This window comes from Nothobranchius furzeri, chromosome 5, assembly GCF_043380555.1.
Source record: "Nothobranchius furzeri strain GRZ-AD chromosome 5, NfurGRZ-RIMD1, whole genome shotgun sequence".
NCBI classification, from domain to species: domain Eukaryota; kingdom Metazoa; phylum Chordata; class Actinopteri; order Cyprinodontiformes; family Nothobranchiidae; genus Nothobranchius; species Nothobranchius furzeri.
Window position 1 is genome coordinate 59,806,769 of NC_091745.1, and position 17,118 is coordinate 59,823,886.

The 17,118-nt window shown below is 42.4% G+C and overlaps 1 protein-coding gene across 7 annotated transcripts in view; it reads right to left on the reverse strand.

Annotated features, from left to right (window-relative positions):
- Positions 1–52: 52 nt before the first annotated feature.
- adam15 (ADAM metallopeptidase domain 15) overlaps positions 53–17,118 on the reverse strand; it is a 38,692-nt gene continuing 21,626 nt past the window's right edge. For 3 of the 7 annotated variants that reach the window (XM_054740806.2, XM_070550975.1, XM_070550974.1), the window contains 2 exons: positions 826–992; positions 53–341 (listed from right to left, as the gene is read on the reverse strand). In XM_054740806.2, coding sequence (XP_054596781.2) covers positions 275–341; positions 826–992 — 234 coding nt within the window. In that variant the 3' untranslated portion in view covers positions 53–274. Of the gene's footprint in view, positions 342–825; positions 993–1,290; positions 1,357–7,556; positions 7,888–15,470; positions 15,664–17,118 lie in introns of those variants that run through there. The other 4 variants (XM_054740804.2, XM_070550973.1, XM_070550976.1 and 1 more) reach the window with 3 other exon arrangements.

Here is a 17,118-nt window from a genome sequence, read left to right on the forward strand (position 1 = left end):
GTCACAGGTTTGATTCCTGTCCAGTGTGTCCTTGAGCAAGGCACTGAGCCCTGTGGCGCCAGAAGGGGGTGCAACAGGACGACGGTAGCAAGTTTAAATCCTGAACGTTTTCATCCTTCCTGCTGAAGTGCTTCTGAGCAAGGCACTGACTCAGTCACTTTTATATCCAGTCTGAGTTGAAGGATTGAATCCGACAAGTGTAAACAGATAAAAGGACTTCATCTTCATCAACTCCTCCTCCTTCATTCCAAAAGTTCATGAGAGGAGTTGAAGGTCAGAGAGGAGGAGACGATTCAAACTTTGGAGGGACTGCAGGTCGGGTGGGGCGAAGAGGAGGCCGTCTGTCAACGGAGAGAAAGAGGGAGACAGGAAGCGGTGTTAAAACATAAACGATTAAATCTGAGGCAGATCCATCTTTTTATCTTTTACTGAGTGAAGTTCTGCTCTTCTCAGCCTGATTCAGAGAACAGGATCTTACCCTAAGTGGGATTTATCTGATTAAATCAACCAAACTTCTGACTGCTGATTCACTTTCACTCAAGCAGCAGGAAGTGCCGCCCCCGCCGCTTCCCGTCATCTTAAGCATTGACCTGAAAACCTGCTGGGGTTACTCTGCAGTGTGTGTGTGTGTGTGTGCTAGCTGTTACCATTCACCTACATAGTTTATGCTAAACTAAAGCAAATAGAATTCTGCCAGATCAGAATGACTGGGATGGTTACAAAATGATATTTCCCACTAAACTGTAAGGGTTTATGCAACAGATTAAACGGTTCAGGAGAGGTTGGGAACAGCTGCTCATGTGTGTGTGTGTGTGATAGTCTTACCTGGTTGGACCAGCTGCAGGAGCAACGGCGCCGTGGGTGGCCAGTTTAGTGGTGGGGGCATAGCCGGGGTTGGCCGGGAGGCCGGGATGAGGAGGCAGATATGGCTGAGGAGGTGAGACGGGAGGGCGGGGCTTTTTAGGCACTACAGGTTTAAGTGGAACAGAAACCTGAAAACAAAACAAAGTTGAGAAAGTTTAGGCTTGATGGAAAACGGGATCCAAACGTTGTTTTAATGAGACAGAGGAGCAACTGGATCTGGTTAATCAATACAGGAAGGTTCAGTCATTTATTTGTCTTGATTCTGTGAAACTGTCAGGACAGACGCTGATTTCTACTCCTGAACACAACCAACTCAGATCCCCCCAATCAACCCAACCAGCTGATCTCAGTAATCATAAGGATCCATTCACAAGCACACCTTATCGATCAGCCTTCTGTTCTACCAGCAAGCAGCATGCAGCGTACCTGTGCAGGTGTCACGGGGTCAGGGGGGAGAGGCTTGTTGGGCGGAGCTGGTCGACTCACCAGCGGCTGAAAGGTTAGTGAGGAGGAAGAGGAGAACGATGAAGAAACAGGCCGACAGCAAAGAGCAGAAAGGTTAAAAATGAGCTGCATGCAGGAATAAAATATTAGAAAAATAACAAACGACTTTATGTCACAACAACAAATTAATATGACGTTTTTCTGACCAAATATTTTTTCATTCAGAAAACCAACCATCTCAAACCATCCAACAAAAATACATCCTCGGAAAAAAACAAGAATCATGTTTATAACTGTAACTAAAAGACGTTTAGAAACAACAAACAAACAAACAAACACAGAGAGTTGTTCTGAGCCAGAAACATAATCTGATTCCACTTATTTCAGGTTTAGAAATCACAGAGTCCACTGTGTCCAATTTGCTGAAAACGTTCTGGTACTGGGACTAAAAATCTGCCAGAGTCCAAAGGAAAATGGCTGCAGACCTTAAGAGGGTCTGGACTGGAACCAGAACCAGACTTGAGCCCTCATTCATCAAACATTCGTAGAAGCTCTCCTATATTTCATCCTACTCATGAAATTTAGAACATTCGTATGAACGGCCAAAATCCTGATTTATTTAACGTGTAGTTGCCTCTCGAGGAGGACGTGGCTTTATGAGGGATGTTGGTAAATACCCAGAAACTTGTCGAATTCTGATTGGCCAAATTTGGCCAGAAATCATAACAAAGTAGTTTAATAAAACAAGAATTACTTCCCAAGTAATTCAGTTTCTAGCGGAGTTCCGAACCGGCCAATTCAGAACAAGCATCCTTGACGCATCTCTTTTGACATACAGTAAAACCCTGTTTGCACGATGCAAGCTGGCACAGCCAGACGGCTCCATTAGAGCCACATCCACTTTGGACACAAACAAGCATTCCAGCTACTGTTGTGACCTGGAGACATCTCAAGACTGGACGGGTCGTATTGGAGCTAATCTACTGGCTCCAGGTGCCGTGAGGTCCACCCGACTTCTAACAGTCCGGATCTGCTGGGGGGTCTCCGCCAGGGTTTGTAGACACAACAGATTGCATCTGATGCTGTTTTACTAATAATCAACTCTCTAGTTTATAGCAAACAACAAATTATTTTACACCCAGATTTCACAATTTCTTTCAGATACAAAGATTCTGATAAACATCTAGCTTACATCGCACCACCTACACATCACACTCCATCACCGCATATCCACTCCATCACATCTCATTATTTATACCTTGTCATGTATAATCATTAGTTTAGAAAAGGATAAAATTCCTTTTTAACTATATACCTGACTCTGTCTGAATTAATACGAAGTGTGTTTATGGTCCTTGAACAAGTAAAAGTAATTATAATCTTCTGATTAAACATTCAAAGATCAATCAGATTGATATTTCATAATTATATGGAATCATCACGTTATTGGTCATGATTAATTTGCAGACGTCACATTATAAAGTGTGACCGCTACATATTCGTCAATATATGTAAAGCAGCAATTCCTTATGTATTACTACATATATCGCTATTTATTACACTGGTATATTGTCTAATATATTTCTGACACCTCAGCTTTTCCTACATTTTTACATCCATGTATTGCTTATCAATATATGGTTACCGTATTTTCCGGACTGTAAGTCACACTTTTTTTCATAGTCTGGCTGGTCCTGCGACTTAAATACCAAATCATGTAAACCGCGCTCCTGTGGGCCGGCTGCGGTCCAGGTTTCAGCTCCTCTGCCCTGCCATCACCTGCTGGAGATCGTGGCGAGCTGCTGCGGGCCGGCTCCGACCCAGGAATGAGCTCCCCCTGTCCCGCTGGGAGGGCTTGAAACACCACCATCCTCTGCTGGAGACCGTAGCGCTGCTGCGTCCTGGTTGTTTATTCTGTTATTGTTACCGGTACTTGTCTTGCAATGTGAAATGCTTGGTCTCAGATTTTGTAAAAAAAATAATAATAAAATTTCCCCCCAAAATGCGACTTATAGTCCAGCGCGACTTATATATGTTTTTTCTTCTTCATTATACATTTTATGGCTGGTGCGACTTATACTGAGGAGCGACTCATAGTCCGGAAAATATGGTGCATATATTTTTCTTGCACAAGGGGTGGAGGGATGGAGGCACTGGTTGCTGAAGTTGAAGTTCCCTCAGCTTGGAGGTAACCAGTGGAAGAGAAAATGCCACCTGGGAGAAAGTGACAAGGTTGGAACAGAGGAGAGGCCCTTGACAGAGATAAATCTGGAAATGGTTTATCAAAACTGAAACAAAAAGAAAACATGGAGTAACGGACTGGGTGTTCCATTCTGTTATTTGCAGGAGTGTAAGAAGCTGTATGCATGCTCTGTTTGGAGTTAGTTTTGTTCGTGTCTGGATATGTTTGTTGTCTGAGTGCAGAGCTGTCAGTCAGTTTGGTTACCTTGGCAACATGTTTATGATAGAGGAGCAGAGTGGAAGGAAGTTCGGAGGGGTTCTTGTGAGAAATTTCACAGGTAGTTTGTGACACGGAGCTGTTGTTTTTGTTGACCTGAGAATAAATTCTTCTCCCTTACAACACCTCAGTATTCATAATGTTAAAATGTGGCTCAGTGATGATGGCTGCGATCAAGCCCCCACAATGCGGCTCAAAAATTGAGGCCAACTCGGAAGTACCAAAAATTGCAGTTCCACCCTCATCCGCTGGGGGGCTGGTGTCAGAAGCGAGCAAATCCTCATTGACTCCCATGTTAAAAATACCAATTTCACAGCAGAAATGAACATGTTTACAGCCTGGTACCAAAACATGTTTTTGGTTAAAATTATCTAGTTTACACTCATGACAACTCTGAGGGGGTGAATTTTTTTCTCACTCTTCTGTTTAAGTGTATAATTAATGAGCATCAGACCCACGTGACCACAGAGCTAGCTCCGTGGAAAGGCCTGAGTAGAGCCTCGGTCTGGCTTGGAAACTGTTCCGGGATTTTGAGTCTCTGTGTGTGTGTGTATTCTTTTTTGGATATTATTTGTGCAATTGTTGGACAAAATGACTTGCTGTGGCATTAATTGCACTAATAGAGCGTCCAAGGAGTCTCCACTTCATTTTTTTCTGTAAGTAAAATTATATTTATGTATTTTAGGTCACTGCCGAGCTGAGCTTAGATTTTAACATGTACTGTTAACCATGAAATTTAAATGTAATAGGGTCAAACCCAGTGCATTTAACATAATGCTGCACTTTAGAAAATGGGTTGAAATATAACATGTTGGTGGAGCTGGGTTCCGACTATCAGCTTGTGGAGCTCTCGGGAGACCGATGTTTTCCACCCGTTTCTCCCCTCCCCGCAGCCCGGCGCATCTCTGTCTGATCGCGGCTTCTGTGTGCTGCGCGGGCTGCCGGCTTTCAGCAGCTTTCGGGAGACCTCTGTGTTCCACCCGGTTTTGACAAGTCTCACCTTTATGTTAATATTGTTTTATTTGATGCACTCCACTTTGAACTGCACCAATCCAGCAACTGCTGTATTTTAAAAACTAGTATTAAAGGTGAATAAACCAATATTTGCACAAGAATAGATTTTGTTTTAAACTCTCAGTGACACACTTTGCAGGGTGGATTTGGCATTTAATTTTTCTTGGTGTCTGGAAAAACATCTCCTTCTGCCCCCTTTATTTTGGTCCAAGACCATTACTGGGCTGGCCCTATTAAAAACATTCTACACCCCTGCTTAGTAGACTTAATGAAGTATTTTTAAGCCAGTATAAAATGACTGAAACACAAATTTACATATTTGGCACTATTTACCAATATCTTTGATTTAATTTATTTGTTAAGAACATCAAGATGCATTACAGTGAACATTATGATAAAGTAAATTTTTCTAGTGCAGAGAGGAGACAACCCATAGAAGCACTGATTTGATCTCATTTCAGAGAAAAATAGAACAGGTCAGATGCATCTAATAAATAAAATTACTAACATAAACTCAGGAATCTGTTTCTTTGCTTCACTGTTCTGGTGCTGAAAATATCACTAATGTTGATCAAAGGAGATACACAGATGAATGCACCTTATTTATTATTTGGAAATTAGTGGGTGTGGTTTACATCAATACATTATTTTAAATCTGAAATTGATATGGATTGATCAGAAGTTGCTATGTGTGTTGTTTATTTGAAAACTATTTACAGAGCAGACTCAGAATTGAGATTAAATATTTCTGATCACAATAGTAAAGAAACTGTTACAGAACAAGTTTCTGTAAAATCAGAACATTAATATTTAATTGCATGAATTAATGCATCTGAACTCATGCAGTAGGAACTAGGAAATATAAAACACTAGAACCATTTTATTTTAATTTGATTAAACTGATTTTTTCCTAAAGTTGTTGACATTTTTCCCACACACAGTTAAACAAAACAATGTTGATTGAGGTGTGTGTGTGTGTGTGTGTGTGTGAGTGAGTGAGTGAGTGAGTGAGTGAGTGAGTGAGTGAGTGAGTGAGTGAGAGAGAGAGAGAGAGAGAGAGAGAGAGAGAGAGAGAGAGAAATTAAAAAAAATAAAAACCCGACCAGAGCGGAGGCAGTGACCGATGCAGGCACGAGCCGTTTTCAGCTCTGTCTTGTCAAATGCACCACATACGTTACGAAAAAAGTAACTTTTAAATATTCAACCGAAAAAGAGGCGAGCTGAAGAAAACCTAGGGAGCACTGAAGAAACGTGAGCAACAGTGAAGAAAGCACAGAGAGATCCGTTTGTGTGTGTGTGCGTGCGTGTGTGCGTGCGTGCGTGGATGGGCCGGACAGACTGAGCTCCTCCCGGCTGCAGTTTTGTATGTCGGGAGGGGCGGGCGCTCTATGTGACTGGCCAATCACAGAGCTTGAAGACAGTCAGTTACCCAATGAGGATTGTCCTTCAGCACGATTACAGATATTTTCAAGTTTTAATAATTTCATGCTGGTACTCATCAAAAATGTTTTATCCGTACCGGAAACTAGTCTGAAATGAATATCCGGCTCATCCCTAGCTGTAATCACCCTGCCCTGCCTCCTCCTTGCTGCCTGCCGGCTGTGATCACAAACAACAACAGAGTAGTTCCCGCTGCTTCTTCGGGAAATGGCACAAAAAAAAAAAAAATATATATATATATATATAAAAATCAATCAATAAAACTTGGGATCTTGTAGGCGTGGCGCTGGGATTTCAGCCGTGGCGGGCCGCCACGGCTACGCCTATGTAAGGGAAACACTGAACTGGATCGGACTTGTGTGGTTGGTTTGTTGCTGTACTAAAGGGTCCCAAATGATGTCATAGCTCCAGAAAGATCTCCTTAGGGAGGCGGTATCTGCTCAGGAGACACTCTGTGGTGTGAAGTGGAAGAGAGACTGTCTGTTAGCTCCTGTCTGCTTGTGAGCGTGGCAGCTACGCTGTTGCTGTGTCAGGTGGAGTAAAGCTGTGTTATTGCAGCATGAAATGTGACTGTGTGTGAACCCCATAGTAATTAGTACAGTTGATAAATGAGGGCCCAGGAGTTTTAATCAGAACCGGATCAGGACTCGTACAGGACTCAGACAAACACAGGACAGACGGAACCGGAACAATGACTGTACCTGTTTGTTGGGGTTGGGGGGGTCAGGGGGAAGAGGCTTGGAGGGGGGGGCGGGTCGATGTTTGACCAACTGAAGCAGCAGAAATAAAAGAAAAGCGAGTCAGTGAGGATGATGATGTTTTTCTGACTATATGAAACGTCTGAATCGGTTGCTACCCGGTTAACAACCCGGATCAGACTTGGGCCCTCATTTATCAAACGTTCCTAGAAACTGTCCTATATTCCTACAAATGAACTTTATAATGTGTGTACGAACTGTCAAAATCCTGATTTATGAAATATGTCACTCGTACGCACATCCCTCCGCAACCATCTGATGATAAATCCCACCTGTGCAAAGCCAGATGCTCGTGTCCATTCTTAGTCATTTACATACAGAAACACCCTCAACTAACCATATTTGGTCATGCTACATCTTCAGCACATGAGGGAACTTCCTGAGTTTTTCCCAAAAGAAAAACATAAAATAAAAACTCTATTGACAGCGAGATCGAGACACTGGCTGCTGAAGCGCAAAAGAACCAAGCAAGCTGCAGATGTTATTAACGCGGTCGGGAAAGAAGAGAGGTTCCTGTCAGAAATAAATAAAAACTTTAATATGATAAATCGTACAGTAACAGGTTGCCATTTACATTTTAGGAGTCTTTCTGGTAGGAGTTAGTCTTATTTGGGAATGTTGTCTGAGAGTGCAGCCTCTTCTGAGCTGTCATTCAGTCTGGTTGCCTTGGCAACATGGCATATATGATCAGGGAGCAGAGGAGGTTCTGGAGGGTTCTCATAGTTGTAAAATAAAATATAAACTGAAATCAGATTTGTGTGGTTTATCTGTTGCTCCACAAAGGGTCTCAAATCACAGCATAACTCCAGAAGGATCTTCGGGAAGATCAGTGCACTCACGGAGGATATGTTCCCTCCCTCCTGCTAAATCCTCCAGATCACAGATCAGCCACGATATAATGTCCGATTCCTGTCAATCAAATGTGTCTTTTATTGGTTTTAGCAACAAAGAAAGAAAGCAGTTTTTCCACCGACATCATTATTAATAGGGTAAAATAATTAGTGGATGAGGGACATGTGTGGACGACTTAAGACCTTCAGTACTGCTGTTTCCTCATTCTACCACTAGATGCTGTTCCTACGCATGGTCAGAGCTGTACTTATATTTAGGAACATTTCTACGCATAAGTACACATTGGTAAATATTAGGGATGCACAGATGGATCGGCATTTGATCCCAATTGGCCGATAGCGCCCCTATCGGTTTTGATCAGAGTTTTCAAAATAGATCAAAGCAGACCGATCAGGTAGGGTTGTCACAGTAACCGGTGTAGCGGTAAACCTCGGTAAAAAAAAAAGTTGACGATAATAATTGTCAAGTCTTGCCTTAACTTGTGTAGAATCCCCGCTTGAAAGGGATGGCAGAGTCTTTGCAGCTTTATATGACTGGGCTTTACTCAAGGACCACACAATTATTCCTTGTCGTCTTCATTTTATTTTGTTGTTTGTAGAAGGCTTAGGATTGTGGTTGGTCTTGTGCAGGTAAAAACCTCAAACAATTCAAACAAGAAACATGTAAATGCAAATGGTTACGACAAACCCATACTATACATTTTACTAAATTCAAATTGCACAAATACTTAACTGAGAACCAACAAAATAGTACATCACTTCAAGATCATTGTTTTTTATTGTAACTATTTAAATAGTCAAATGTTTCTCTAATCCATGCAGTGCAAATATCTTAAACATGTTTATTTATTTTTTAAACTAATCAATGGTTTTAAACTTTTAGCTCAATCCATCTAAAATTTACAAAAGCAGATGAAAAAGTCTATCAAATGTTGCTAACAAAGTCTTAAAACACAGTGCTTTGCAGTGCAGACTATTGATGTCAAACAATATGGCCATGCCACATCACCATGCTAGTAGGCCGGTGGCTAAGCTACAGCCAACCAGAAAACAACTCCAGCAATAAAGTTTCTTAAGTTTCTCTCTTACCAGCTGCCTTCCTGCTGCTTGAATCAAGGCTCTGCCAGCTCCACACAGGCTTGCCACATAAGCAAAAGTACTTCACATGGACCAAGGTTTGGTACCTGTGATTGTCTGATTACTAAAACTGGGCGTCGGCTGGTGCATCACCTTTTATAGTCCTGATCCTACCACTGCCAAACACAGTTCCACTATAATTGTTTCCAACTAATTTACATTTAAGCAAACATTACTTCCCCATTTATCTTATTTTATTAGACTTTAAAAGCATACATATATAAATTTTTTCTTTTTTTTTTTTTCTTTTTTAACAAAACACCTCCCACTCGACATTCCCATGTGACATCATTGGGAAGGTCGCGAATTCCATAGTCATTATCCACATAGAACTTTTCACACATTCATCAGGTTTGTCCTTGCTCTTCTTTGGGTAGCAGAACAATAAGTCTTCTGACATCCCTTCGGAGAATAGTAAAATTTGGTACCTCCTTTATTTCTGAATGTCTTGGACGTTGTTTTGGTTCTCTTAATCCTTTCGCCATCGAAACACTGCAACTGGGGACAACTTTAATTTCCACATCCCTCACGATGCCTTTGCGATCAGGGTTTGTAGCCACAACTTTTCCCAGAATGAATTGGCCTCTGATAGCATTCTGATCACACACCCAGACGATGTCGCCGACAGAGACATTTCTTTTTTCTGTGTGCCACTTTTGTCTTACAAACAAATTTGGACCAGCAAGTTGCCTCCAGTTCTTCCAGAACTTTGTAACTTCAGTTTCCATCTCTCTTAACCTCTTGTAAGGGTAGCTGGAAAAATCAAAGTTCTTTAAATCCCCACCCTGGGATGCTCGTCCAAGCAGAAGGCTATTGGGAGTAACATACTGGATACATCCCTCTCTGCTTTGCTCTCTTGCGGCTATCGGTCGCTCATTTGCAAGGTTGGCAGCCATGTAGAGGGTAGTGTGAAACTCACTATAGCTGAGCATGTTCCCTTTGGCAAGATTTCTGAGGGCTCTCTTCATGATTCCGACAGCCGCCTCAGCACTTCCATTTCTGTGCGGCGAGTCAGCTGGGAGCACAGTCCATGTCCATTCTGTTCCATTTCTTGCAGCGCTTTCCTCAAGAGTTACTTTATTCTGGGTGTTAAGGTAATTGTAGAGATCCTTCAAAACAGGTTTAGCCCCAACAAAGTTTGTACCAGGGTCTGACCAGATTTTCTTTGGGTGGCCCCGAATTGCTGTGAACCTTAGGTAGGCCATCAAAAAACTTTCTGTAGATAGAGTATTAGCTATTTCAGTATGAATGGCTCTACTTGCCATACAACAAAAAATGATTCCCCAAACCTTGAGTGTAACTCTCTTCTTGACTTCATCTCTTACATGATATGGCCCAAAGAGGTCTGTTGAGACGTACTCAAAGGGGGCTGAAGGCTTAGTCCTCTCTGATGGTAGGTCTCCCATTACTTGCTAACACTTTTGAGCTCTTGCTTTTCTGCAGATCAAACAGCAATCAACAACTTTTTTAGCAATTCTTCCTCCCTTTACAACCCAAGCCTTTTGTCTCATCTTTAACAGAGTTCCAGCTATGCCATCATGAAATACTTCATGGGCTTCCCGGGCTAACAGAGTTGATACCCAGGAACTTTAGGGGATTATTGGAACGGAAATGTTGTCTTCTCTGAAAATTTGCACTCTTCCTCCACAGAGAAGCAATCCAGACTCTTTATCCCGATAGACAACCAGTCGGTCCAGTGTTGCTGTTGGAAAGGAAATTCCTTCCTGGACCGTGAAAAGGATGTCTTTCAAGGCACTTTCTCGCTCTCGTACAGAAATGACTCCATTAAGATGGATCTCCTCCCACTTTGGTTTCTTTAGAGTTTTGTTATGCCCGAGGAACACCTTAGCAACTCTCCAGGTATATGCAACTGCTTTGACTAATTTGAGAAATGAGCTGAACCGATTGAAATTCAAAAGATTCTTCAAAGAGATGGGATTTCTTCGTTCCGAGGAGATTGGGCTGTTTGTTGGTTCTCCCTGTTCCAACTTAAGTTCTTTTGCTTGAGCTCTCGTCAACACAGCAACAAAAGCCTTTTTCTGAAGCTTGGTGATGTTCTCTCTAGCAGCATTTCCAAGCTCTTTTGGTGATTTAGTTGGCCAATCTTCTACAGGTGTTTTTAGGAAGGTCGGACCTTGTTGCCATCTAGAATTGTCCTCAAGATTTTGGGGGCTAGCACCTCTGGTGATCACATCAGCAATGTTGTGATGACCTGGAATCCATTTCCAATCTTGGATCTTTGAATTACTTTGGATTTCACCTATTCTGTTTGCAAAAAATGTTTGAAAACCATAGCTTTCTCGCTGTATAGCTCCAAGGACTGTTTGGCTATCGATCAGATGATACCATTGATGAATTTTAATTTGACTGTGCAGCTCAAAGTACTTTTTAAGGCGGGACGCGAATACTGCACCACAAACCTCCGCCTTGACAGCATCACCTTTTTGGTCCAAAGGGGTCAGCTTGGCTTTTGACTCTACCAGCTTTATGATTGGGCTCCGATCTGACTCCCACCTCAAGTACAGAACAGCTCCATAGGCATGCTCGCTCCCATCCGAGAAGGTTATGGCTGTTGGATCACCGCTGAAATGCAAGGGGGTTAAAGCTCTGTTAAACTGAATCTTATTGAGCTGAGTATATTCTTCAAACAGCCTAATTGCATCCTCTCTGAGATTATCAGAGAGTGCTAAATCCCAGGTATCTTTAACCTGATTACTGGTGAGTCTTGCCTCCTGGAATGCTCTCCGCACCAGAATCGCTCCTTTCTGCTTTGCGGGCGCAACCAAGCCGATTGGGTCATACAGGCCTGATATTTGGCTGAGAAGCTCCCGCCGTGTCAATGGGTTTGGCGTCAGATTTCACTTTGAGTAAGATTTTTCCCCAATCTCAATTTTTTCTTTCTTTTTGAAAAATTGATGCTGACCATCACATGAAGCTTGTCATCTTCTGCAATATATCCCAGCCCAAGTGCTTTGTTTTCTTCCTCTTTCATTTGGTTTGGGAGGATTATAGTTCTCACCTCTGACTTGACTTGCTTGCCAGTGTACTCACTCCTCCCACTTTGACCGGAATATACCCAGGGCTTCAGTTCAAACCCTCCAGCTTTCAGGATCATTTTCACATTAGCTGTGATTTCCCTCAATCGAACTGGGTTATTATGGGACACAAAAATGTCGTCAACATAACTGCTGAACTGAAGGACTTTCCGTTCCTCCTGAAGGTGAGAGAAAGGGGGTAAGTTGGCAGTTTCCCTCATTGCCAACTGCGCTATGCATCCTGCTGGCTTATCACCAATGTTGACTCTTGTAATTGCATAGTCTCCAATCTCCTCATTCTCTGAGTCACGCCATAGAAACCTATGTAGATGTAGCTCTTTCTCTTCTAGCCAGACGAAGTTGTACATCTTTCTTATATCTCCAAGTGCAGCATAAGTTCCTTCTCTGAACCTCAAAAGGACAGCACGGATTTGATTTAAGACATCGGGACCTTTCACCAGCAAGTCATTCATGCTTATCCCTTGGAACTTCTGACTGCTGTTCCAGACCAGTCGGATGGGAGTCGTCACTGAATGTGGGTTTGGGGCGATGAGATGGCTGATGTACCATACTGGACCCTCCCACCCAGTGATTTCTTCCTGGGTAAGCTTGATTGCAGCTCTCCGATCAAGCATATCATGGACTTGCTCAGTGTAGGCAGTTTTCCACCCAGGCTCTTTGCTCAATTGTTTCTCTGTTCGGAGGAATGTGGCTTCAACTGCTTTCCTGTTTCCAGGTAAGGATGCTGGATCACTCACCCAGGGGTAGCTAGCATGCCAATGGGGTTCATCTGTGTGGTGGTCTCCTTTAACATAGGTCAAACCTTCTTTCACAGTTTCCAGCTCTCGTTCCTCAGCAAGGATCATCTCTTTACCACCCGGATGACAACCACCACACCGGCAGCTACCACACTTTGGTACACAAGCAGCACCAATGCTGTCCCAGTGCCACCATTTTAAGAAGTCTTGACTTGTTGTAGCCGTTGTTGACATCTTAACTTGATTAGGGTTCCACTCATTTAAAGGGTGTTTTTGTGGTGTTTTCTGGCCGAGTTCCTGGTACTTTATAGCGGCTGTCCTCATTGACCTTGCGAAGTGTGTCTTTGTCATATGAGCAGTCATGGTTATCCCCTCAAAAAGTTCTGGATGGGTCCCGCCGACCGCCTTGCCCAAGGGTCCATCCCACAAAACAAGGTCCCCCACAAATCTTTTCCTTTGAGGGGCCAACTTCCCTTCCCTGTGGCTGATGAGCAAGTTAATTTCACTTGGTCGATTTAATTCCTCCAAAGATACATCTGGGAAGATTTGTTGGAGTTGCTCTGCTGTGACATGTTTGTGAATGGTTGCAATGTTATCAAGTCCATAACAAACCAATTGATGTGACTTTATTACTCCTCTCTGGGTCATTACACGAATTTTTAGGAGGTAGCGTCTAGTCTTGACATGGATTTTCATGCCGCCCACTCCGTGCACCACAAGTGCAATTTCCTCACTGCAGAGGTTTAATTTTCTTGCTGCTTTATGGGTGATATAATTGGTATCAGAGGCTAAATCAATCAGCGTTCCAATCCTTTGCCCATAATTTGCGGTCACTTCCAGAATCATCATGAGCACTGGTGCCTCCTCAAGTCCACTTCCCATTAAGAGATTAGACTGATCTTTTTTAGCCTTCCGAATTCCACAAGTTTTAGTAATAGCATTAGTAAACACATGTTTACAGTGTTCTGCTAATTCAGGTGAAAGCCTCCTGAGAAATTCTTCCTGGTCTTCAGTATACTTTCTCATGGAATCGCTTTCTTCTGCTACAAATCTGTTTTTTCTTTGAGTTGAATTACTCCTTTCAGCATGTGGACACAGATAATAATGGTGATCAGGATTTTCTTCACCTTTACAGCTTTGATTTCGGCACAAGTAGGTTGGTTTGCAGTACTGTCTTTTGTCATGAACCTCCATACATTTCATGCATGCTCCAGTTTTCCTCAAAGCATCCTTCTTCTGCGCTAGCGTTAGTGTTCGGAATTTCTTACAGAAGTAAAGTCTTCGTTTATGTTTTGGATCTCCACAAACAACGCAACCAACGGAGTCGCCTTCCGATGCAGCTGACTTTGTCCTGGCAAGTCTTGGTTCTGACCTGACTCCTTTTCTACTTGGCTCCTCTTCCTTTAATTGTTCGAGTTGTTCTAGTTGCTCATAGATGTCCTCTTGTTTTTTCAGAAATGCCAACAGGTTGTCGAATCGATTTGCCGATGCTACAGAGTTCTTTTTGTCAGCTGCATAAACAAGCCATTCCTTTTTCAGACTTTCTGGAAGTTTTGTTTCTATCGATTTGGTCACAAGAGGGTTTTTTTATTGCTCCAGTGTCCCCAAGGTCACTCAGATCTTCAAGTGCCTTCTCTACAGCCTGGATTAACTCAACGATGCGTCTTGGTTGGTGACCTCTCACTGCAGGGATTCTCTGTAGCTCCTCAACTATTTCAATGGTGATGGCTGTCCGGTTCCCAAACCGGTTCTCAAGGACACGGAAAATATCATCAGATGTATTGTAGGAATTGAGACGCAGGTCCTTAGAAAGTTTTTCACTAATGCTATCAAGTAGTTGTGCTTTCTTTACTTCTTTTGAACCTGTTGGTTCTCCTTGTTTTTGCAGTGCCTCCCAGTCCTTCCTCCATCGACAGAAGTCACGTTTATTTCCTGTGAACTTGGGGAGAGACGTTGGTTTTAATCTGATGATTTGCAGAGGTTGATTTGGAAAATTCATCATTTGACCATCTTTTCCTTCATCATCCTTTGATTCCATTTGAATAAATTCTGCAGTTCGGGAAACCAATTTTGGGAGTATGAGGTCCAGGTCTCTTAATCGTATCTGAAGCTCCTCTTGAACATCACGAGGGATCCATTGTCTCCATCGAGAATATGCTTCCTTTGCAGATTTCAAAAGCATTTGTAAGTGACTGAGGATGAAATCATATGCAGCCTTCCCCGCCTCGGGCTTTATGGTGGTAGCATATGTACTTTGGTCCTCTGCTACTTGGATTTCAGTTCCTAGTTCAGCTTTTCCATACATCCTCCACAAAGTTTCTTGGATGGATGTTTTGACCTGCTTCAGTCTTTCCTCACAGTCTTTTGTCGCTTCATCTAGGTCTGCTTGTTGATCAGAGGTTAATTCAGGTTCTTCTTCATCCAGTCCATCTTCTGTTTCTGCAAGAAGTCCAGCACCAACCTCGTCGTTTGCAGTCATAACTTTTTCAGCTTCTAGGGAAATTTTATTAAAATTCTCCTTAAGCTCTTCCTCGGACATGTCCTGAAGCTGTCTGGTTATGTTGTTAGCTAGACGGGTGAAGGATCTTTTTGCTGATGTCCTTTCCGCTTTTAGTTGTTTAACAGACTTTTTGGCTGGTTTTCTATCCATCTCGATGCTGAATCTGCAGTGAGTTTTCCCCACCAGTTACAAGCTGGATTTTACTCCGGTGTTTAACTGGTTTTTACTGTCAAGTCTTGCCTTAACTTGTGTAGAATCCCCGCTTGAAAGGGATGGCAGAGTCTTTGCAGCTTTATATGACTGGGCTTTACTCAAGGACCACACAATTATTCCTTGTCGTCTTCATTTTATTTTGTTGTTTGTAGAAGGCTTAGGATTGTGGTTGGTCTTGTGCAGGTAAAAACCTCAAACAATTCAAACAAGAAACATGTAAATGCAAATGGTTACGACAAACCCATACTATACATTTTACTAAATTCAAATTGCACAAATACTTAACTGAGAACCAACAAAATAGTACATCACTTCAAGATCATTGTTTTTTATTGTAACTATTTAAATAGTCAAATGTTTCTCTAATCCATGCAGTGCAAATATCTTAAACATGTTTATTTATTTTTTAAACTAATCAATGGTTTTAAACTTTTAGCTCAATCCATCTAAAATTTACAAAAGCAGATGACAAAGTCTATCAAATGTTGCTAACAAAGTCTTAAAACACAGTGCTTTGCAGTGCAGACTATTGATGTCAAACAATATGGCCATGCCACATCACCATGCTAGTAGGCCGGTGGCTAAGCTACAGCCAACCAGAAAACAACTCCAGCAATAAAGTTTCTTAAGTTTCTCTCTTACCAGCTGCCTTCCTGCTGCTTGAATCAAGACTCTGCCAGCTCCACACAGGCTTGCCACATAAGCAAAAGTACTTCACATGGACCAAGGTTTGGTACCTGTGATTGTCTGATTACTAAAACTGGGCGTCGGCTGGTGCATCACCTTTTATAGTCCTGATCCTACCACTGCCAAACACAGTTCCACTATAATAGTTTCCAACTAATTTACATTTAAGCAAACATTACTTCCCCATTTATCTTATTTTATTAGACTTTAAAAGCATACATATATAAAAAAAATTTTTTTTCTTTTTTAACAAAACAATAATAACAGTCTTGTTTTTTTAAAACATATATTATCTCGGTGGATTACCGTGGCTGCAGTGTAGGCGCGGTGACCCTTACCAGCCACCGTATCATCTGCTGAAGTTGCCGGCGGTACATGCGCGCTTTGATGTTTACAACCAAAACTTTCTTGAAGCTAAAGCTGAAATAATGGCCAAAGGAGGAGATGGCAGCGCTCAGGAGGACATTTATTATCCCTCAAAGAAGACAAAGTGGGAAGTACGGGCATTTTTTGGATATTTGAAGAATGCCGAGGGACAGCTGATAGAAGACGGCTATCCTGTTTGCAGCACGAGCAGAAAAAGTGTTTGTGAAAGGCAGCAACGCTTCCAATCTCATGACACATCTGCGTGACCATCACCCACAACTCTACAGTCAACGCAAGGCAAGCTAACGTTAGCGTTTTAGCTAAAATGCGTGATCCGAGGATTTGGGTTGAAGGAGAATGCAACGAGTTGCTATATAAAGCAGCCGCAGCGCCCGCTACCTGCATATAAAACGTGTCACGGAGACCCCCATATTGAAATGACGCTATGCATTAAGGGGCTCCCAGGGGCAGATAAGAGTTGGTCTCTCTCCGAAAGTAATTATGAATTAAACAATGATTACTGCCTGATGACATTTTCCCACATCTGCAAAGCTCACTGGAAGGACACAAACCGAGGACAATATTTTCCTGAT